The sequence below is a fragment of the Convolutriloba macropyga genome, chromosome 1 (genome assembly GCF_964194025.1).
Source record: "Convolutriloba macropyga chromosome 1, txConMacr16.3, whole genome shotgun sequence".
NCBI lineage: Eukaryota > Metazoa > Xenacoelomorpha > Acoela > Convolutidae > Convolutriloba > Convolutriloba macropyga.
Genome location: NC_134468.1, coordinates 65,770,535 through 65,793,659, shown reverse-complemented (window position 1 = coordinate 65,793,659; position 23,125 = coordinate 65,770,535). Strand labels below are relative to the sequence as shown.

Sequence of the window (23,125 nt, the reverse complement as noted above, 5' to 3'; positions counted from 1 at the left end):
ATGATCAACAACCACAGATTCAATTCTAATTTAAAGAAAAACAATTCTTCCGTTTTACGATAATATTTTACTTTCTCTTGTGAAAATACATTTTACTTGCTCTCGAAAGAGTTATGAAACAATTATTGTAAACGTGTTGGCCTTTTAAGGCAAAATTTTTGCTTGAATGTTTTAACTTTTTGCCTGTGACTTTTTTGTTTTGCGTGATCTAAACTTCTCTCCCATTCACGAGTGTCAGCAGCTAAACTCAAGTGGTGGCAGCTCAATACAGACAGTCAAATGAAATTTGGGCCGAAATTGGTGTAGTTGTTTTCATTATAATATTTATTATTGGTTTTAGTGGCATATAGCAACCTCTAATGATGCCATTTGAAGCCCCTTATGTCCCGAGAGAAATTCTTCCGACCTTAGCCGTTTATGATAACTTTGGTGGGGTATGCTTTTTGTTGACGAGAATTGCAGAGTTTTGGTTTCTACATGAGCAGAATCAGAGATAAGTTGAACACAAAATAAGCGTTATTGAGAAATAGAATTTCACTTAATATTTTGAAGTAAAGAAGAGACTTACAAAAAGACTTTTCCTAATTATTTGACAACAGGTCAATGCAATGCTTTTAATTCAATAATTTTGAGTTGTGCAAAAGTTGAGTATGAATTTTTGGGTCAAGTAAAACTCAATCGTACAAAAATGGGTCGAACGGTGAAATAAAGTCGAAAAAATTTGAGTCAAGATTAAATCGGGCGTGATGTTATGGGTCCAACTAAAGCTTAAACCAGTTGTTTAAACCGAGCTGCAGTAATTTAATAGCCAATTTGAGTCAATGACAGTCTTTCCTCAACACTTTTATCATAATTCGAGGTCTAAACATTGTTTGGAAACCGTTTGCTAGACCTTATAAAAAAGACCTGCACCTGTTAATTTTCAAGCTTAACCTTTGCTATCGTTTTTCTTTGTTCCTCAAAGAATTTCCTAATTTTCCTCGTTCACGTAGGACACATAAACGTTCTGTTAAGCAATATTAAGCTTAAACAATCATATGAGCTATTTACATTAGTTTATACTTCAAAACATTTAACAGAGAATACAATCAATTATATTTGAAGCGAATTCCGCAAATTTTTGAATGAAAAATCAAATTGTTGAGACTATTCCTGAGCTCTCCCTCTTTTTCTCAAGCTCCGCATTGTATTTGAGATATGGAGATTTGGAGATTTGGACCACACAGTGCCATTCTTAGCATCATAAATAAATGTTCTTTTTAGCTTAGCTTTCAATATTTCAAAACAAAATTTCAAAGAAACCAATGAAAAAGGTTTTTTGAAGGAAATATTGGATGTGTACTAACGCTAATATACTTTTGCCTGCTTCTTGTGAGAAGTTGCCGAGAGGCCAATTATTGAACAGCAAATGTTTGGACGAAAATGCCTTTCCATGTGAGGCCTCGTCTGTGAGGCCTCGTCATGAACTTTTCAACAGAACTACTGCTTAGGCGTCGTTTTAACCCCAAGTTTTAAGCATGTCAACTATTGATCCAAAATTTAGTATCTTTGGTCATATATTGCCGCGTTGTATGTCCTGAGTCCTGACTATAAATATTTGTCAACTATAAGTGTCATTATTTCTTGTCAAGTTCGTTAATTCCGAGGCCTTACTTTGATTATGTTTAGATCAACAAGTATTTGCAGCTGAGTGTGCAAAGAGGCTAGAAGATTGTCAGAAAAAATTTCTGAAAGGAAAAGAGAAAATGATCAAAGGTGGGAGCTGATTTTAATTTGGATTTGCCAATACTTTTGAAGAAATTATCGACGCCCTGGCAAAATGGGTTTTCCGTCAGCAAGCCCAATTTTTGCAAGTTTGGAGGAACTTGAGAGTTTTATTAGAGGGCCTACATAACATTTAAATGTAAATATCTCGTACCCTGTAGATACGTTAAATTGAAAAAAAAAATGCTAATAAGGACACTCGTACTTCTTCTATCTTCGACTATCTAGTTAATGACTTAATCAGAAGGTACATATCGCCTTCACCAAATTTCACTCAAACAGAAAAATAAGCATCCCTAGAGAACACATACTAGCTTTTATGAATAGTAAGAACTGTTTTTAGTGATATCTGATTCAATCCTTCTGTGCTACTGCCGTAGTATACTCCGACACATTGAATGAACCAATCAGACTACGCCAGCTGTCAAAAAGTATAAACAATCACTACGAAAGGCAGTGAATTTGTAGAAGAAGCTTTTTTTCCAACACTGCCAGGATACAATCCAATTGATTCAAGCCCAGCAGCAGAGGAATAGCAGCAAATAACAACTAGATCAGCTGAGCGCGACCACTAAATGCTTAGCGACATAGCCCGAGCAGCAAGAGCTAATTCTTAGTTTGTTTCCTCACAAAATTAATACATACAATCATGCGCTATATTAGATAGTGATGACTGTAACTGAGTACTAGTTTCCAAATCAACACCTGATTATTCACATCAATTATTCATTTTAAAATCTGGTGCAACAGGCAGCTAAAATTCACACCTTAGGGTTGTGAGACTTTCTTCTCTCCGTTTATTGTTACCTCTATTTTCTTGTCTTTTTTGTCTCCGGACTGATGAATTTTTTGCATTATTTTTGTTGTTTTGCATTGTTTTTGCGGTAGTATTGCTATTTGTATAATTGCCGCCACAATTATCGATACTACAGAATCATTGTATTTATTAACCCGCCGACTTTTTGAAAACTTCACAACAAGTCTAAAGTGACTGTGATATAAAAAGCGAGCTGCGCAGCTTATTATATATCAGAAAAAAAAGAATTTATCTGCAGTACTGCTGAGTATTAATAATACACTGTTAACTAGACTATGGCAGTTGAATCACTGCTGTTATTAATATGCGTATTAATTGAGGGATACTGAAACTATCCGGCTTGCTCTTCACAGCAGCGAAAGCAATAGATGACTTAAAGGCGAATATTAGTCGGCGCCATGAACCTTCGAATTATAGGATTTGATTCGAAGGTACTCATAAACCTCGTATATAACACAGTTGTGTTGACTCAGTTCTGAATACGTACAAGTCTAGAGCTTGCTGCTAAAGGAAATCAGTCAAGTCTCACTTTAAGCCTCAAAAAATTTTCTTCAATTTTTTTTGCTCTAATGCAGCCTCAACTCAACATTCTCTTAAGCGGGAATTTTCGCAGCAATTAAAAGTCTTCCCGTGTTCTATCTACTAAAAGCTCAGAGTAACATTCTTAATCCAGCAGTAAGATGGATTTGTTTGCTTTATTAAGATTAGATACCCCACCACTATTTTCAACTAGGAGTTACCCCACAATGTTTTTCCCATTATTTGCCTTAATTATTCTTTATACCTAATCATTTTATTCTTAACATATCTGAAATAGGTTTGACTATTAGAAAATACATTGCAAGCAAAAATTGAGAATTATTCTAGCAATTAACTAAGGTCGCTTAAATAATATCGTCTTAGCTCTACTAGTGTGGTGAGGAAGATTAAGCAAATAAAATCCCCACCACATAAGTTAAAATTGTCAGAAGAGGAACAATTTTCTCTGGAATAGAGAACTTGCCCATATTTCATCAAAGTGTAATACAGAAAAAGTAAGCATTGAGCTGAAAAAAGAGGAAAAACTATGAAAGTGAGCTATTTTTTTAAAAAAAAGAAAACCACATTCATCTCAAAAACCTGAGCGGTATGCCTCCAAATCCTAAACAATATAGGATATAAGGTTGCTAGTTTTCACATGCGGTTGTGTATTAAAGGACATTAAAATAATCAATTATACAAAACAGAAGGAGTTTAAACCTCCAAAAAAGTTTTGAAAATATATGCGAATTAAAGTGATCACAACATTTTGCCAGCTTCCAGTTGCCTTTTTATCAAGGTAAACTATGCATCGTCAGATATTATAAAAATCAATTTAAAAACAGCATGAGTTAGCAAAACTAAATAATAAGAAACGAGATCAATACAGTGACCAGAAAAAATTTTTTTTTCGAAAAGAGCAGTAATCTGAAAAGGGTAGCCATCTCATTCAACATCAGTTTGACATCATCAATTAACTTAATCATTTCAGCGCTATAAGTCATTTACTGTCCATTAAGTGAATTATTTAAGGGAAAAAATTATGAAAAGGAAAAAAATTGGGCGAGAAGTTTATGAATGGACGATATGAAAAATTGCTCCTCACTGAAAAAACTGTACGACTAAAAATCCTTCAAACACGTAAAGTGCTATTGAATTTTTTAAAAATCAATGAAAACAAATTATCTGCATTTCTGCTCTGTTTATCTTCAGTTTCTACCATTCTATCCTGTGAAAAAGCTTGGATTATCCTCACATTACTTTGAATTATCTTGCTACAAGTAGAGAGCGAATTACAATCTCAAGCTTGGATTAGCAAAAAAATAATGATAATACGTATCGTCATAAAGTTTTTCGAGTATCTATGCTAAAAGTTGTCACCTTTTTGCAAAATAGCTGTTAACATTTCAATGACAGAAGTGAACAAAAACCAATTCATAGATAATTGCATGAAAGAACTTCGCATTGCTAACTGACGATTCAGAAGAATTTGTGATTGCAGATTGGTTCTAACCCAAATGATGGCTTTTTAAAAACTTGATTTATTGAATTGAAACTTATGGTAACAATAATAGTCGCATTTTCTGAAAACATTTCTTGAATTTGACTGTATTATACGCATAACAAACCGAAACTTAAATTGAGACTGAGCTTAAAAAACTGCCAAAAGGTTCTAATTTGTCCAAAATTATGATGACGGTAGCCACCACAAAAAGCTTCACAGATGCATGAGTCATTTTGGTTTTTTAACGGCGGTCAATTCAACCAATCTCATATTCAGTACATAGTTATGTACAATCTGATATTCAGTACAAAGAGAACTGGCCGCCCTGCCAAAAAACCAAAATGACCATTGATTTTGTTGGCCAATAGTTGATTTTGATTTGTTCGTTTTAGACCATACCAAAATTTGGTTTATTAGGCCTGGTTCATTCCTTTTCGGTCTGCTTGTTATGATCTACTCATAATTCGGTCTGTTTAGTTGCACCGTTACCAAATTTTGTCTCTTTGATAAGACCCTTACTCATATTTCGGTCTGTTTGATCTGGCCAGTATGAAAGAGTGGTCTGGTCATACCTAATCGTGGTATGTTATGTATGGCCTAAACCCTACATTGGGCTTTTCGGTCTAAACTTTTCCAGTTTTTCTCTTTTGCCTGGTAAATGCACCAGGTCTATGCCTCGACTTATGAAAAGACTTTAAGAGTCTAGTGGGTGGGGGGAGGGCAATGTTGACTATAATTACACGGTAGACTTCCTAGTTAAAATCGAGGTAATATTTTTTCATGGGTCGAGCCAAAGTCTTTTTGAGCTCAAACGAAGGAAATCCAGCTAAGACTTTTTCATGGGTCCACAATTAGTCATTTCATAACAAACAAAGTCGAGTTAAGGTCTTTTCATGGGTCCACAATTAGTCTTTTCATTTCACAAGTCTTCTTCTTCAGAATTCAAAAAAATATTTTTTTTCTGCTTCTGTACATACAGAAGCAGAACTGGAGCAAGACTGAATATCTTTGCACCAGAGCTGTCCAACCTAAGAAAAAGTAGGCAGACTGCCAAAAGCCGTAAGAATTCTGTCAAATCTTAAGATAAAGAATTATGGCGGCATGAGATTTTCACCACATTACTAGATTCAATGAATTCAGTTAGCTTAAGGGTATTGGTCCCAGTCCCATTAGCCATGACCAAATATTCGCGTTATCCAGTTTCTTTTCCCTTCAAAATTATGAGCTATATTTTTTGAAATTTAACTCAGGTTTTTGAAGGATTTGTGGTTTTTCTGAATCGTACAAGATAAAGGAGCATATATGCTGACTATGTTATATGCAATATTGCACGTAAAATTTAAATGGCAAAGAAGTAGACTTATCAAAAGTCCAAAAATGGACTCATGAAAAGACTTTAACTCGACTTTGTTTGCCAACATTTTGACGAGCTTAAGCCAAGCCCAAATTATGGGTCAAACCAAAGTCTTGTAAACAATTGGGTCTAGCTGAAGTATTTCGCGAAAAAAACTGCGTCGAGCTAAAGTCCAGAATGCCTTGAAGTCCAGCTAAAATCTTTCCAAAGCTCAAATGCGTCCAATAGGGTCATTCATAGTGCTTTTTGGTCGAGCATTGTCTTTTCAAAAGTCTCTACCAAGACATGGGAAGTTAAATACGAAGAGAATAAACGCATGGGGCTATGACCTAAATTGCATTTTGAAGTCACTCACATGGCGTTTTAAACGGATTTATACTGGTTCGCAAAACAAACATAAGATGTCTGTGAAAATTTTGGTTTTTTTGTCTACAATTATTTCACAGCTCAGGATATTAGACAAAAACTAGTTTAATTAAGTTTTCGTCCAATATCTAGTCCGTTTCCAAAATAACAGCAAATATTTTTTAAAGAAGAAATTTTTATGGTGTATGGTTTAAGCGGCAATTATTTTAAACGATACTTTAATCAATTTTTGCACAGTTCCTAATTTTAGCACACAGCTGAAAGATAATTTGAAGGTGATTGATTGACGTTGGTTTGAATAGTCTCTTTTCTTGGTTTTTGTTGTCGACACCAGTCAACCGTGTATTTGACAATTTGACCTCTATGTCCATTGTGTGAGTTCCTATCAATGACATCACAGTTTACGCACCGACATATTTGAAAGTGTTCACCTCTGCGCGCTGCTTGAGCTTCACAGTGAGTTCACCCACACCAACCCCCCATCCCCATTCTCAATAGCATTAGGGTCAATTTCATCATCGTCGTCTGGTCCATATTCGCCAATGAGGTACGTGAACACTATTGATCCCTCCAACCACGGCTGGTAAAACAAAAACAACCCGAGTCTATTACAGCCTGCTACCTTGCAAGATCTTGCAAGAATCTTGCAAGAGTACTGTAAGATTACGCACCATCTTGCAAGTTAGTTTGTAGCTACGATCGTTTTTCTATGATGTTTGTCTGTTCTTGGTTAGGAATTGACCAGCTATGGTCTCTTTGAAATTTGCCATAATGAAAACAAACTCTCTCAAAAAGTGGTTCTATTCACTCTATATTAATATATATATATATATATATATATATATATATATATGTATATATATATATATATATATATATATGTATATATATATATATATATATATATATGTATATATATATATATATATATATATATATATATACATATATATATATATATATATATATACATATACATATATATATATATATATATATATATATATATAGATATACAAGAGCACCCTGGTTGCTTCTTTCATAGCAATTTTCAAAAAATTAAAAAAAAGTTTTTCAAGGATCATCAGTTGGGAAATTTGATCTATTCTTCTTATTATACCTCACAACACCAGTAATTCCTTGTAATCATGCTAATCCTGCCAAAATTTTCTGACCCTAATCTTAGCCAATTATAACTAGATATTGAAAAATTAGTCAGGCATCGGCTCCTGTTACCCAGAACATTTTGAACATGCCGTGCCAAAATCGGAAATGAAATACCTAAAAAACAGTGACCAGAGCCACCAACATCAGGACAACTCTGTTTTGATGCAAATTGTTGATTGACACAGGAGACAAAATAGATTTTGTTTTCCAAACTATTAAAGAATATATATACCCATTGTTTTATTTTATTGTGCAAGGTGACGTAGTAGGTAACTGGCATTGACACTGAAACTCCAGTAGCCCAAATTATATCACATTTGATCAGCTGTTTCTTATAATCTTATTCTCTAGTCGAGTTCCCTCGGTCTGTAACCAGGATTAGTTGCTTATAGACATCGACCATAGTTTAAATAGTCAAACTTGAAACTTGCAATATCGTTATGTCGGTTGCATTGAATACTTTACACACAGCCACGTTGACTAAGAAATCAATTTTGTCATAAAATAGCAAATAGCTGCCTGTAAGCAACATCAAAAGGTCTCCCATTGACATTTTTGCTATCAGAATCACAGTTTGGGTTAGATTTCGCCGTTCGTCAGACATTGTGTAATCAACACCCATAAATTTGATAGCATGCTAAGTAAAAATACAACTGGTTAAAAATTTGGAGCAACGAAAATTTTGTGACGAGGGTCAGAGTCGTTGTCAACTCGTGGTCGGTTTCCACTTCCAGCTAGATGCCCAACTAACCCAGTTTTCTTCAGGGCTATTTGGATGTCGCCGATGCCCATTATTCGTCTAGGAAAAAAATCTATTAGTAACTTTCAAAGACCGCAGAGATTTACGCAGTTTCTTAATTGGGCATCCAAACCAATTAAATGCTCTTAACTAAAAGATCACTATAGACTTTTTTGCAAGATTATGTACAATATGAATGGATTTTTTCCTGGGGCTTTTCGATAAACTCAACTTCCAAGTCAAAAATCACGATATGTACTTATTGCTCTGATGCTGAAATTCCCAACTGCTTCCTTAATTTTCTGTAGTCATACAACGGCTATATTTAATGCTATACAAATAACAAAAATATTTCTAAGTACAGTTTTTGTTTGACTTCAAGTAAATCATATATGATCTCCTATTTATTGTATGTTTACGAAGGAGATAATATATGATCTTGATATGGTTAACAGAAAATCATTTTTTGAAACACGTGTTTTTTATTTTTGAGAAATTTCTGCCGTGATTTCTGGTCATCAAATAATGCGCAGCTAAAATACTTTATCCACAGTAAAAAGATCGCAAACTTGGGTTCCCCTATTTGATAGAAGGTACTCGTTTATCTTTCATAATTTCTCTTAAGTACAGTTACCCAATTATTATAACTATAAGAAAAAAGTATACAATCTCAATATTTTTCATAAGCGCTCTTGTAAACCTAAAGAATACTTTAGGAGACTATTTGGGCGAAAAAACAAAATTTTAGCATTTTGTATAGCAAAAAGTAACTTCAATTGATAAGTAAAAAATAAATTGTATGTTTTCGTACAATCAAAACACTTTTTGCTCTGCTAAATGAATTTTTTGCTGGAGAACTAATCAGTCCTATTTGATTGCTAGAATTATTATTTCTATATTATAACTATGATTATTTCTATATGGTCTAAAAGAGTGTCAAAAATCGGTATTTTTTAAAACTTTTTTTTACTCGGGGTTTGCATATCGACTGCTCAATCAATGGAGTTAAAAATTACGTAAGAAATGTCTAATTCAAAAGTGATTTTACTGTTACGAGCAAAATATTTTTTCTAAAATTCTGTGCGTGTTAGGTGAGCATTTCCAAACTGTATTTCATGCTGTATTTCGTGGGTTCCTTTGAAACTCTGGGTCAGACGTCTTCATGGAAGATTTCATTTCGATTCGGCAGAAAACTGGCAAGGTAATAAAAACGGTAGAAAAATGTAAGAGTCAAACACAATTAAAATTGTCTCAAAGTTTTAAATCTTTGACAAAAATTCCTTAATTCAGTTTTCGTTAGACAAATCTTGGAAACATTTCGTTAAATAGACTTTTCTTCAAATTGAAAGGGTTTACTTCGAAAACTTTCTATAGAAATTATTCAAGGTCACACATTGTGCTGCAGCAGTTTTTAAGAAACAACTATAAGATTTGAAATTTGCAAAGGATATTTTATGGCTCGATGCACCAGAAAATCAGTAGTAATTCCTCTTCTCAAATCTGCTGCATTCGAAACTGCAAAATTTTTCTAAAAACGCGGAACAAAATAATTTTAAAAAGTTCAAAACCCTAAATTTGTGTTAAAAAACTACATAACAGTGAGCTACCTAAATTATTTTTCACCACTAGTCTGATCAATTTTAAAGCAATTGACCTAAAATTAATGATGAAAACTTGTTTTTGAAAACTCATTTATTCGACAATAAAAAAATTGCATGCAAATGGTTGACACAGTCTGATTATGCGAATTGAGTCGAATCATAGTTTTAAAACTATAACACTGAGATTGGAAATGGGTGAACAAAAAATTTCTAGATCATGCAAGAAAAATTTTGCCTGGGTGGTTCATGGAGGCTTTCAAGTACTGCTTTCCTGGAAAAATCGCTTCTCGTCCAACAAATTTCTAATTGAAAGTTTTTTTGTCTAATGAGTGGCCGCTTTTTACAAGCCCTTAACGAAATAATTTGAGAAGCGTTTCAACTATGCATATGTCATTTGAATAATGCAAAAATTGTAATCAGAACACTATGTAATAAAAATACTAACAATGGTCAGGTACTGGTAGATGATAGTGATATCGTTAATCCCGTGACTATTGTATCTTCATTTCACAATTCCAAAAATTCTGACACTGAAAAGCTCCTTTTTTTAGCATTTATTAAAAAACATTAAAGTTAGTTAAGTTTGAACTTTTTTGGTTAAATGTCTTTTTTACACGTAAACAAAAACAATTTTTTCCTGTGATATGTTTTGAAAAGCAAATCTTTAGTAACTAAAATGCTTTTTGGGTTTCGGATAAGCCGATTATGTTTAACAGAGCTGACGATGACTTTTTTCAAACTGATTTATTAACACTATTTTTCTCATTACTACTGTTTATACAAATTCGGCAGAACCAATCAAGTATTCGTTGACTCTGAAATTGTAAAAAATCTTAAGTCGGGATAATCTATTTAAAGTTCAACACTCTGTATAAAAATGTGCAGCAAATAAGTTGAAAATAGCAATTAAAAAGCAGTCCAAATTTAATTAGTTTTGCTTGAGAAATTCCAAATTGTTATAAAACAAAATGTTACTATTTTTCATATAAATCAAGTTTAAGCAATTGTAACTGCTGAAAAAATACTCAAGCGATAGTGCATATTGCGAAAACTCGTGTCAATTGCAATTTGATAAACAGTTGAAAAATTTTATTCCCCTAACTGAACGTGAAATTCAACTTCAATTTTGCCCAAGGCTCAAGTGATTTCAGCTTACTCGTAGTTAGGGCTCAGTGAATTTAAGACTTGTTAGTGTGAAATTTGATGATGCAAGGCGGGTACGAATTAAAAAACGTTTTTAGTAGCTATAAGTTTTTAAACAATGTGGTGAAATAATATCACTTTATTACCAGACTTTGCGATATTGTGAAACCAAACAAGCTAAGTTGAGCGACCAAAGCCCAGACGTCCACTCTACGACAAGAATCAATTCTCAGCAGAAATTAAATTTCGGTGCTAAAAAATTGTCACCAATTTTGTAAGCAGTTAAATTTCTGTCTATAGTCTGGTCTTTTAAGTCAAGTGCGTCGGGTATATGCTGGTTTTGGGTACCTCCTCCTCGTCAGCCAATATTGAGTCGAGTTAGATCTATATTTTTTTTAGTTTCTGGTGTTACACTAAATTAGTTACCACTTGAACTGAAAAACGCCAAATATAATACTCCAAAATATACCAGTTCGTTGCCAAAGCTATCCCGGAGATGTCGAATGACAACTGAAACAGAAGTCACATGAAAAAATACGATGTTCATCATACAACGAATTTCGCTTGAAGAAGCACAGTGCTGGCGTTATATTAACCACTTATCGGTACATTTGAGAACTTTCAGCTCTTTTCAGCGCTCTTCATTTAGTCGAATAACGTACATTTTGTTCGAGTAATTAGACAAGAATTTGTCACCTTTTTCCAAGATAGTTGTTAATAACATGTCAATGACAGCATTGACCATTGCAGTTCTTATAAGATCTTACAAGCTTCTTACCAATAAAACATATCTTGTAATTGCTTATGAGATGGAGCATATCTTGTAAGATCTTGTAAGATACTGCATATCTTGTAAGATCTTACAAGACAGAGTGAGGTAAGAGGTAAGTAAGAGGTAAGTATCGTCTTATACGATCTTACAAGATTTGCTCTACGGAAGAAAATTGCAAAACTTATAAGATGTAAGATTATTTACGTAAGATCTGGTAAGATTTGGTTTGTATATGAACATTGTAAATCATATAAGATGTAAGATTTATAACGTGCGATCCCACAAGATTATCTGTGACAAAGAACAAAATATATCTTACACTCACATCGCGATCATATCTAGTTTTTGTCTAAGCAAGGGTCTAATTTGGAGTCTTATTATCAGCGCACTTTAACAATGACGGTCCTTGTCTACACAAAAATTTGGAACGGTTATGTCTAGAAAATCAGAGGTTCTTTCATTTTAAAAAAGGTGAAAAAACAACTTACTTAAACTCTAACTGGGCATTTTGCTGAGTGCAAATAAAAAAAATGTTTTATAATGAATTCTCTCTAGTGCAAAAAGCTGCTTGAACCAAAAGACTGGCCAGTTCAACAATTTTCTTATTATTTGTCGTTTCAGGAACTTGTTGTTGTTTTTTTTTAATCAAAACATACAAAACACACTAGCCTTTACGGCGTGGTGAATTCTTTGTTTTCAATTCCTGGTAGGTACTTTTTGTGTCCCATAACTTTCGAGAGGACTTCGACTGATTCCAAACATATTTCCGAGGGGCAGTTTTAAGTCGTTTTGCAAAAATTTTGGGACAAATTGGAGTCTCAAGAGAGCCTGAAAATCGGAGTACATTTCACATATTGCTGAATTCTCTACAACTACTATACCAAATAGTACTGGCTTGATCGCATTGTGTTTACATTGACGTGTTCTTGACTGGACAGCGTAACTGGCTGATTGAAAATTGCTGAGGAAAAAATATACATGACAAAACTTGAAAAGACAAGCCTGCTTTAATCTTAGCATAATAATGTGTGTCTTATAAGATTTTTTTAAGGTCTTACAAGATATGTTTTTATCTTATAAGAATATTGTGTCTCTTATAAGATTCTATTATGATAATACAAGATCTGCTTTAATCTTAGCAGAATAATGTGTGTCTTATAAGATTCTTGTAAGGACTTACAAGATATTTTTTAATCTTGTAAGAATAATGTGTGTCTTATAATATTCTTGTAAGGACTTACAAGATATGTTTTAATCTTGTAAGAATAATGTGTGTCTTATAAGATCCTTATAAGATCGTACCAGTTTTTACTATTCTTAGGAGCTCTTATAAGATTAAAACATATCTTATAAGAATCCTATTAGATCTTACGAATTTTTACAACTCTTATAAGATCTTATAAGTTCTGAGTAAATCTTGAAAGTCTCTTATACAATCTTACAAGATTAATGCATTAACTTGTAAGGCCAGATAAGAATCTTGCCTTAAGAATGGTCAATGACTAGGGTGAAAGAACCTCTCATTACTAATTGAGTATTAACAGGACTACCATTTGCAGATTAGCACTTACCCAAATGGGGGCTTCAAAAAAATTAAATATATCTTGATATCCCGATAACTTGAAATAGATATTAAGCAAACAATACTTATTGGATCTTAAGTAAACAATAAATCAAATCTTAGGTTAAATTCCGAGGGAACCGATTTTGTACTGATAACTGAGGATTATTTACTGTTTCTGACAACACATCGATGCTGTTTATGTCCAAAGATACAGTGCGAAAAATCCAAAGAATATGTCTCATACTGGTTGTAAAAATATTTATTTAATAATAGATATTGTCTGCTTCATTTACTTGAAATTGAGCCAAAACAATGCAGCCTTAATTGTTCTTTGTGCTTTGATTTTCAATTGTTTTCCGTTTTTAATAGCCGCGTCCTCAATTCTAGGCGGCTATTATAGCGCTCCTAATTTTTTTTTTACAATTCAAAGAATTTGAATTGTATTGGGGCGCTATCTTTTTTTTTTAAGATCTGTTCACACATTTTCATGATTTTTGAAGTCAAATTGGAGTAGTGATTATGGTCACGCCGAAACAGGAAGTGGAGCGAAAAAGCGAGTGGTTTTGCGGCGTGAAATTTTTTCCCTCTAAATTTAAAGTAGAGAGAGAAAACGGTGTTTGAACAAAAATTCGCTTTCTTGCTAGTGGTTTTTTGTTCACATGCGGCAATTTCACTTTGATTTTTTCAATTTTTTCGGTTTTTTAGATCGGATTTTTTCTAAATGGTTTTCACAATCCATTCATAGTCCGTTCTTGGTCTAGCTTTCTGTTTAGTCAATGAAAATTCTTTGAGCTGTACGTCAGGATTTGTCCTGCTATGTTTTTACAATTCAAAGAATTTGAATTGTATTGGTGCGCTGTGTTTTTTTTTTAAAGATGTGTTCACACATTTTTCAAAGAGTTAGATCTTTCAAAACGGGATAAACAGGTAAAGCCCAGCGGTCATTAAGTTTCATTAGAGGCCCAAGGTGGGCTTTAGTAGTACTTCAAGTGCTTATAATGGTGCAGTTGCTGGGATGGCCTTATTTTAAGGTTAAAAGGTCATTCTTAGGAGTTTTTGGTCTCAAAATATTGCAATTTTTCATGTTTTTTGTTATTTTTTGATTGATTAGTACTAAGTTGAAGTATTTAAAAGTTAATAAAGGCCTTTTGCGAGACAAAATTACTTGTTATGACCATTTTATGAGCTATATGGTTTGGTACTACAAACACAAACACGCAAAATAATACTAATTTTCGCAATTTTTTTCAGGTTTTTTGAAAATTTTTGTCAATTTTTAGCAGTTTTTTAGCCCAAGGTGTCAAGAAACTTCACTGTTAAGAACTCCACTAGAGTTTGATAAAGGATATGATGATAGATAACTGCATAATTTCTAGTGTTAATGGAGTGGTTTTCAACTTTTTGCCATAATTAATTTTAGCATTTTTTGACAAAACTTTCAATTTTGTTTCATATTTTTTAACATTTATTGTTATTATTCATTTCACTTGAGTCCCAGGGGCCAGAACACCTCATTAGGGGTTGGATAATAAGTTACTGAAAAATTTTTATTTGCTATGGAATAGGTTTGAACTTTTGAATATCACAAATTTTTTTGACAAAATTCGCATTTTTTTCAGGTTTTTGAATATTTTCGTAATTTTTTTCCGTTTTTTCTGTGTTTGTTAATAGGGCGCTGCATAGTTTCTAGTAACAATGGAATGGTTATTAACATTTTTTTCTCGAATTTTAGCATTTTTTGATAAAATCTGCAATTTTATTAAGGTTTTCTAAAGTTTTTGTCAGTTTTTGATATTCGTCCATTCTCAAGTGCCAGAAAACCAATTCCATGTTCTGATAAAAAGTGAGTGCATGGTTTTTAGTTTCAAAAGATTTGTTTTCAACAATTTAACCTTTCGACTTTAAGAAGTTTTTTTGATAAAATTTGCAATTTTTTTCAAGGTTTTTGATAACATTTGTATTTATTTATTTATTTTTGCCTCAGTAGCAAGGTAACGATAGTATGTTATTAAATAGTTGCTAGGGGCAATTGAATGGCTTTCAAAATTTTAATAGAACGAATTTCTATTTCTTGAAGTTTCAAATTTTTTCTAAAAATTATTGCCTATCGATCTATGATCCAATGATTTTTTTAAAGCTTGGAATTGGGATACCAGATAGCCTCTAGAGACACAGAAATGATTCTGAAGATCTTTATGTCAAGATTTTTAGCAAACTTTCCTTATAATTTGCAATTGATTTCTTTTTTTTCGAGTTAATCGAACTTCTAGGGCCAATGAATATTTTTCAGGTCTTGCAGATATAATACTGGACCCATTTCAGAAACAAAAATTGGTTTTGAACATGTTTTTGTAGTAGTTAGTTTTAAAGGGAAAAAATTTGGCCTCACGTTTAAAAGCTTTTTAAAAGAGCTTTAGCAATGAATATAATTTTGTTTAGTTTTGATTCTTTTAGTTTCTCAATATTTTGATGATTTTGTTTGTGTTCTGGCTGGCATTTTTTAATTGATCTGCTGCTCAGGTACAGTACTTTAAGTTTTTCATTCAATTCTTTGAATTGTATTTCAGGACTTGTCCTGCTATGTTTTTTTTACTTCGTCTAACAGATTTTTGTTCCGTTTTACCGTGACTTCTTGGAATTGACCTTTTCAATGACTTACCTAACTCAAAAAATGACTTCTGAGCTCACTTATGAAACTTTAAATTTTATGAACATTTACTTATTAAAGGTCAATAGTGTGCATCTAAGTAGTGCCAAACATATGCCCTAATTCTTGAATATTAGAGTCTTGAGTTTTTGATTTCGAATATTAATTTTGGGATCCTTTCCGTTTGCGCCCCCCCCCCAAAAATATTGCACGTGCATCTGGGGGGTGCAAATAATATGCGCCCATTAAGCTGAGGGGGCACAAACGGCAATCTGCCGGGGGCAATTTTCCGGCAATCTGCCGGCTATGTTTGTATTGTTTAGAAGAGAAAGAGGCAGTTGACATCTCCCTCCCATATAAGGAAGATCTCTTCAAGTCCTTGAAGTGTGCCTACAGCTATAATATGGCCTACAGGCAGGTCAGTTTACGTCTTCCACGAGAAGTGTCAGAAATATTGGTTGATTTTGCTGATTTTTTCATTAATTTTAGGCTGATCTCAGGGGCTATTGGGACGGTAAGTCTCACCTTTAAAAAATACTTGATTTAGGTTTAATGGATCATAAAAAATTTCAAATCTAAACGAAAAATATAACAACTAAACCAAAAACGAACAATTCCCTCAACAAATTTGTAACAATTATCTTTTCATTTTAAAATAAATGTAAGTATAATAGAGCTAGAAGTTTTGAACAGAAAAATGACTCGCTCTAATAGTTTTTTATAACAAAATCTGACTTAAATCCAACCGCCTCAATATATTTCACAAAAGTTCTTGCTGTTTTTTTTCTTCGGTGGTAACTTTTAGATTTTGGAGTTGGAGTAAATGTTTTCAGAATTTTCAGAGTTTTCAGAAACAGCAAAAGTTGAACTTTTGTCTGGATAATTTTTTTTGAGTAGCAAAATATCTATGTTTTGGTTTTAAGTATTACTAAATTATTATTCTCGAAAGAAGTTTGAAGCAATTTTGTAAACGTGTTGATCTTTTTAATAGCCGCCGTCAGCTTCTCAAAGGGCTATTATTTAGGCGCTGTCCTCTTTCTTAAATTCGCTTTACCTTTTGATCACGTTTTCTTTTTACATGAGTCACGACTTTCACGTTTGACTTCTGACTTACCTCACTCACTGTTTCAACTGAATGGTTTTTACATCCATTCACTCAATGAATTACGCAAGATAGCGAATACAGTCAAGATCAAGAGAGCAAAATCAAAAGAGTTGGGATAAACCGATAAAGCCCGGTCATTAAGTCATTGAGAACAAGATTATCAGCGTTCATTATTGTTTGCTAGCTGACATTGGTATTAGGCTTATTAACTGTCATTTTAGAAGCTTAATTTAGTATAGTTTTAGAATCCAACCAAAACCGCACGCCGAATTAGAACACTTTTCAACACTTTTTGAAGATATATTTTTTTCATTTTCTGTTCATCCCGATGTGCATCAAGCGCGTCAACGGCGGCTATTATCCGGCAATCTTCCGTCTATGTGTTATTCTTCACTGCTAAAAGTCAATTGAAAAGTGCGCCCAGATTGCTCCAAATTTTCTCAATTTAAATTTTTATGTTTCTGGTTGTAGCAGTACCTAATAACTTCTAATAAAATTATTTGAAACTTTCTTTAATGAATTTGGTCCCATTTGGAAGCTTTGCATGCCTTCAGTTCATCCATCCAAGGTGTAAGATAACTTGCCTTTGCACTTTCCGACCCCCTCATCCAAGGTTTTGATTTCTTTGTCTGTAAATGAGGGAAAAAGAGAATTTTGTCTGTAAATGAGGGACAAGAAAATATTTTTGAGAAATAATTGTTAAATGAGTATGAAAAACTTTAAAAAGGCCCTAAAAGAACTAATAACGCAGCATCCATAAATTGAACTTCAAGGCAAAACAAACAACAGAAAAACAACAAAAACAATAATTAGGGTCAAGCTCAAAATTTAGTTTTTTGAAAAAACCCACAAATTAAAAATAGGATCAGAAAACCTAAACTAAACACATCTTTTTTTACATCCATTCAAAGCTCGCGCGACCTTCAGTTCATGGAATTAGGTGATAAGTCAACCAAAACACGGATATAAGTATGATGACAGAACAAGCAACAGACTTGAACTAGAAATCGTAGAAAGATTCTCGTGAAAGATTCTTATGTCACTACTTGGTAAAAAGTGAGAAAATGAATTAAAAAATGCCACCTTCAACGAGCGGTGAAATTTGCCATTGATGAGACTAAGACACGAAAGAGCAAAGTAAATATCCATATTTTAGAGACATTTAATAAAAAAAGTCAAAATGGCACCACATGGAAACCAGACAAACCAGACAAATTTCTTAAAAGAATCAGATAAAGCGAGAAAACAATGGAAACGCATAAAAAATTGTGCCTCTCCTGAAAACAATTTAGGACCAATCCTTGATGAAACTAGGTAGCACATCCACCAAGAAAAAAACAAAAGGGTAAAGATTAAAACTACGCTCATATATTTGAAAACACTTAAATTTTCAATGTCAAAAAACCGTCAGCCATCAGCTGAAATTATGAATTTGTGTTTTTTTTTACAACTTCTGGGTAGCCATTGCCACCTGTCAAAATACGTCACAAGACTACAAGAAGCGCCTGATACATCCAAAAAACAAAAACTCAATTAAACTTGTGGAGAAGAAGATCTCCAAGCAGTTAAAACTATGATCTATATAATCAAACAGTTATATTTGTTTAATTTTTAATCTTAGCCAGCAATAAAAATCATTAAAGTTTTAGTGTGAAGAGAAAACAAAAAAACCCAAAAATGGGTAATAATTGAGAAGTTAAAAAACTATTATGAAACCTCGAAGTATCATAGCCACAGAGCCACAGAACCAAAAATAAAAAAAACAAACTCTAATGAAATGAGATTCAAGTTGTGTTTCTTGAGACCATGCTGGAAATTGACACAAGAAGTGTTAAAAACTGCAAAGTTCAATAATTCAATGATATTTAAAGCAAAATTTTGAAAAAGTCAAAACAACCGTAAGTTTAAACAAGGAGATTACATTACTTTTAACTTTATAGGAAGACAGTTGTAGCTCTCATTAGTTGAGACTAAGTTCTACAAAATAACAGAGACAAAAAACAGAACAAACAACTTCACAAAGAGTTTCTCGAAAACACATTGTTGAAGCCAATAACAGGATAAAATGTCAACTAAAAATGTTATGAGTGTTCAATTGGTTCATTTCATTGGGTCAATTTCTGAAATCACATAGTGTCAAAGACATAAAACGACCAGATGTAACAAAAAAACAAGAAAATGATCATTTTTTGTTTTGCCAAAAAGTGGATGGAACATGTCATTGAGACGAAGTTAGAAGTTAGATTCCACTTTTTTCCTGGGAGGAAGATGCATTTTGTCTGTACTAAGAATGACCAATAAATTGATTAAATGTAGAATTAAAAGACCAAGTTGAAAAGCCAACTGCTATTTTCATAAGACCAACACACTCAAAGGCATAGGAGCCGATAGGCATCATTTAAGAGCCTTTTACAAGTTAACTTATACCATTTAGGAAAACCAACTGGAACTTTTATTAGCGCTAATATGTCATGAGACTACAAAAAATCAAAAAATGCTGTCAGAACACAAAAAAGCACTTTGTCGAAGCCAAAAAACCAAGAAGTTTTCTCTGAAATATTGATATTTAGTCATTGGGCTGCTTCGTTGCGTAAATTTGTTTTTTCAATAATTTACTGTTTTTTGTAAACCATTTGGGGCTGTAATTAAAATGGAAAAAACAAAAAATTGCTAGAAGAATTTTCGGAAAAATAATTGAATCATAATTTTTTGATAGTCAAAAACTAACGATGAGACCAAAGCTAGCCTAAATGTCAGTGCAGGTTCATTAATAACATGTTACACTTTCAAATGTAACCGAAATAGATGGTTTCACAAAAAACGTATCGAAAGATCAAAAACGAATGATGTTTATTAGGTTATAATCGATTATGTTAACGGAAAACGGACAAAAAACTTATTTATGATCACCCTTAGAGGATGCAGAAGTGAAACAAACTAGCCCCCTTTTAAATTAATTAGAATTGTTACAACAGTTTGGTCAATGAGGCATATTTGAATAAACTGGGCTAAAGTAGCCTGTTTTCTGTCATATTTGATGAATAAAGGCCAGATTCCGATAAAATATGCAATTTTTTATCTAAAAATTTTGGATCAAGAGCCTCAATAACCATCATCTGAGTTCCTTGGAAAAAATTTCATAAAAATGATTAAAAATTTCAGAAAACGCTATAAAACAACGAAGATTGTTCAATGTTCACAAAACTTTAAACCACAATAACTTCCTGGAAGGAACAAAATTTAAACAAAAATCCTTGATATATTATTAAATTTTATCTTCTACGTCCAACGGGTTTTTAATAATACCACTCAAAATTATCTAGGATGAATATTTCGATGGGGTTGTTAATTCCTTTTGAACTCATTTGGGTCATTCTTGAAGATAGAATTACTTTTTTAAATGTAATTGGTTGATGATTAAGTTAACGTGGGTGATTAGAATCTCCAAGTAATATTAATTTTTTCAGAGTAGGAAAAAAGTAACTGTTAATAGAGTATTATAAGCTGCGATCAGTTTCTGTTCAATATCAAGTTTTAGGAAACAAGTTTGACTTTTCACAATAGAATTAATATAGCGTATATATTAAATATTCCATGAGTTGAAAAACAATTTTTGATCCTATAGGCACGTGAATCAGTTGAATATTTACACAACTGATAATTTTTTTGAACAAGTATGATAGTGAAGACATAAAACTTGATACTGAGTTAAGTTAGAGTTAAAGTTTTTTTAAGCTGAGGAACGTAAGAGCAGCAAAATTAGTCCCGTAAAGTTGCACCGTTATCGAAAGGCGCAGAACTCACAGTTCAAATTTAGAATTTGCAGATATTAGTATTGTGATGTTTGTTTTTGCGTCTGGATAATCGATTTTCCAAATATCCTTTGCGTTGCAAAGGTAGCGTGTCCCAAAAAGGTGAATAGTCACAAGTGCCACTGAAACACGAACGGGCAAGTATAAGAATGCATGATCTTAACAGTGACAGGTTTTAAAATGATAGATCTTCTTTTATACAGTGCCAGACATTATTAAGTTATCAAACTTGTAAAGCGTGTTTTTCATTTGAAACTGAATGTACAATTTAAATAACGCCCCACTAAATGAGCACATGTTAGGGATATCAATTTGCCAAATTTCATTTTCTATAGCTGAATGTCGTTAAATATCCTTATCCTCAATAATTTGACTCATTACACAAAAGTTATATATATATATATATATATATATATATATATATATATATGTGTGTGTGTGTATATATTTACATATAATGTGATTAAAAAGTACAAAAAAAGTTCCAACGATTTTTATCGGGAAATGAAAAGAAGTGATTGTCGGCATAAGTGATTTTTCGGTTTCTTAGTTTTCCATGCAGAAATTAGGATGTATTCGGTTGCAACAAACCACCTACGACCAAACCCCCAAAATAATGTTTATCGTGCTGGCATGAGAGCTCAATTATAGTGTGTGGGTGTAACTATAAGCACTAATTGGATGAGAGGGTGTAGATCCTGAAAGTTATATTCTTTTGGGAACCAAAAAATGTAATCACTTTGGCAAGTAAACTGTTTTTGAATGAACTTGAACAAAGTGTGTTTCAAAAAGGTTGCGTAACTATGCTAAAGTTACATCAAAACTCTGGCAAATATCTCGAACCACTTCGTGGTTCTCGATTAATGCCACATTTTCTCAGTGACTTCATCAGAGACACAAAGCCTATAGAAGAAACACTGTCCAATTAGCTCATTTTCACGCTTTTTATGTTTTGGCCGATTATTTCAAATTTTTGGACAGACTTCATATGGGATTATTTTAAATGTGTCTTTTGAGTAGACCTAGTTTACATAACTCTGATGAAGTGACAGAAAGGGTCTGGCGCGGCAGAAACTCAAAGTAACTTTAGTGGTATTCACGTGTGACTGAGACATGAACTCTCGCACAATATAGGAAAATATAGGAAAACACTGTAGAATATTGCACTGAAGAGATCTGGGATTTAAGAAATTTAACGTGAAGGGCATCGTGACACAGGCGCAGAAGCTCTAAAACTACAAAATTACGTCGTGATGCAGGAGAATGCAAGATAATCTTTCGAGGCAAGATAATCGAAAATACCACAATCAGGTTGTCTTTTGTTTAGTAATGTTCAGGTTGTTGGAAATGTGCATAAAAGCCATGAAATACTGTACTTATGGAGACAAAAGCGTATCGACCAACCCATTCGACCCGACCAAGAATTTCGGTTGTGCAAACGAGGATGATTTGATTGAAGGGGTCACTTACTTGTGGAGTTTGGCTGTGCGGGATAAAACCCAGATCGGAAAATATCTGGCGAAAAACAAATTGTTACCAGATATGGTTAGTAGTCTAGTTTTCCAGTTTAAAAAATCAGTTTGATCAAAATCCCAATGTCTTAATAGAAAATTGCAAAAATACAAAAATCTGATGCGTCATTTTTTGTTCGATTTATTGGACTCTATTCCACCTAAAAGTAAATTTTTCACCTTAAAATGAAGCATATACTCTTTCAGCATTAGCTGTCTAAGTTTTTATTGGGTCGGTTAGAGTTTTAACAGCCGGGATAGCGAAAGCTTAGCGGAGCTATTTTGGCGTTCTGCATTGACCCTTAAAAAATTAGTTCAATAAATTGACCCATGAAAAGACCCTGTATGGACGCATGAGAAAACCTCTTATTGACTAAAACAACCTTTATCAGGACAAGATTCAACCCATGTAAAGAGTGGGCTTGGCCATTTTCATCTATAAAAAGACAGTGTAAGCTTCAAAATGATGAGGATTTGTCAAGTGTTTATTAATAGCCGCACAGCGTTAGCTGGGGCTATTATTGGCCTTCTCTTGGTTTTTTACAATTCAAAGAATTTGAATTGTATTGGTGCGCTGTGTTTTTACGACTCGAAGAGGAGTATTTGAGAAGTCCTTTTTTATTAAGACTCGAAGAGGAGTATTGGAGAAGTCCTTTTTTTTAATCAATTTTATTGGAGTGATTTTTGAAGCGGGAAATGAAACGCGTGAAAAAATTTGGAGTGATTTTGTTGCTGAACAA

General features: G+C 33.1%; 1 protein-coding gene across 4 annotated transcripts in view; it reads left to right on the top strand.

Moving 5' to 3' along the window:
* The window catches only part of LOC142350703 (uncharacterized), a 99,720-nt gene that overhangs the window by 4,680 nt on the left and 71,915 nt on the right, over positions 1–23,125 (top strand). For 3 of the 4 annotated variants that reach the window (XM_075402653.1, XM_075402639.1, XM_075402661.1), the window contains 4 exons: positions 1,669–1,755; positions 16,281–16,375; positions 16,447–16,471; positions 22,202–22,419. In XM_075402653.1, the coding sequence (XP_075258768.1) occupies positions 1,669–1,755; positions 16,281–16,375; positions 16,447–16,471; positions 22,202–22,419 (425 nt within the window). The remainder of the gene's footprint in view (positions 1–1,668; positions 1,756–16,280; positions 16,376–16,446; positions 16,472–22,201; positions 22,420–23,125) is intronic. The other variant, XM_075402646.1, reaches the window with a different exon arrangement.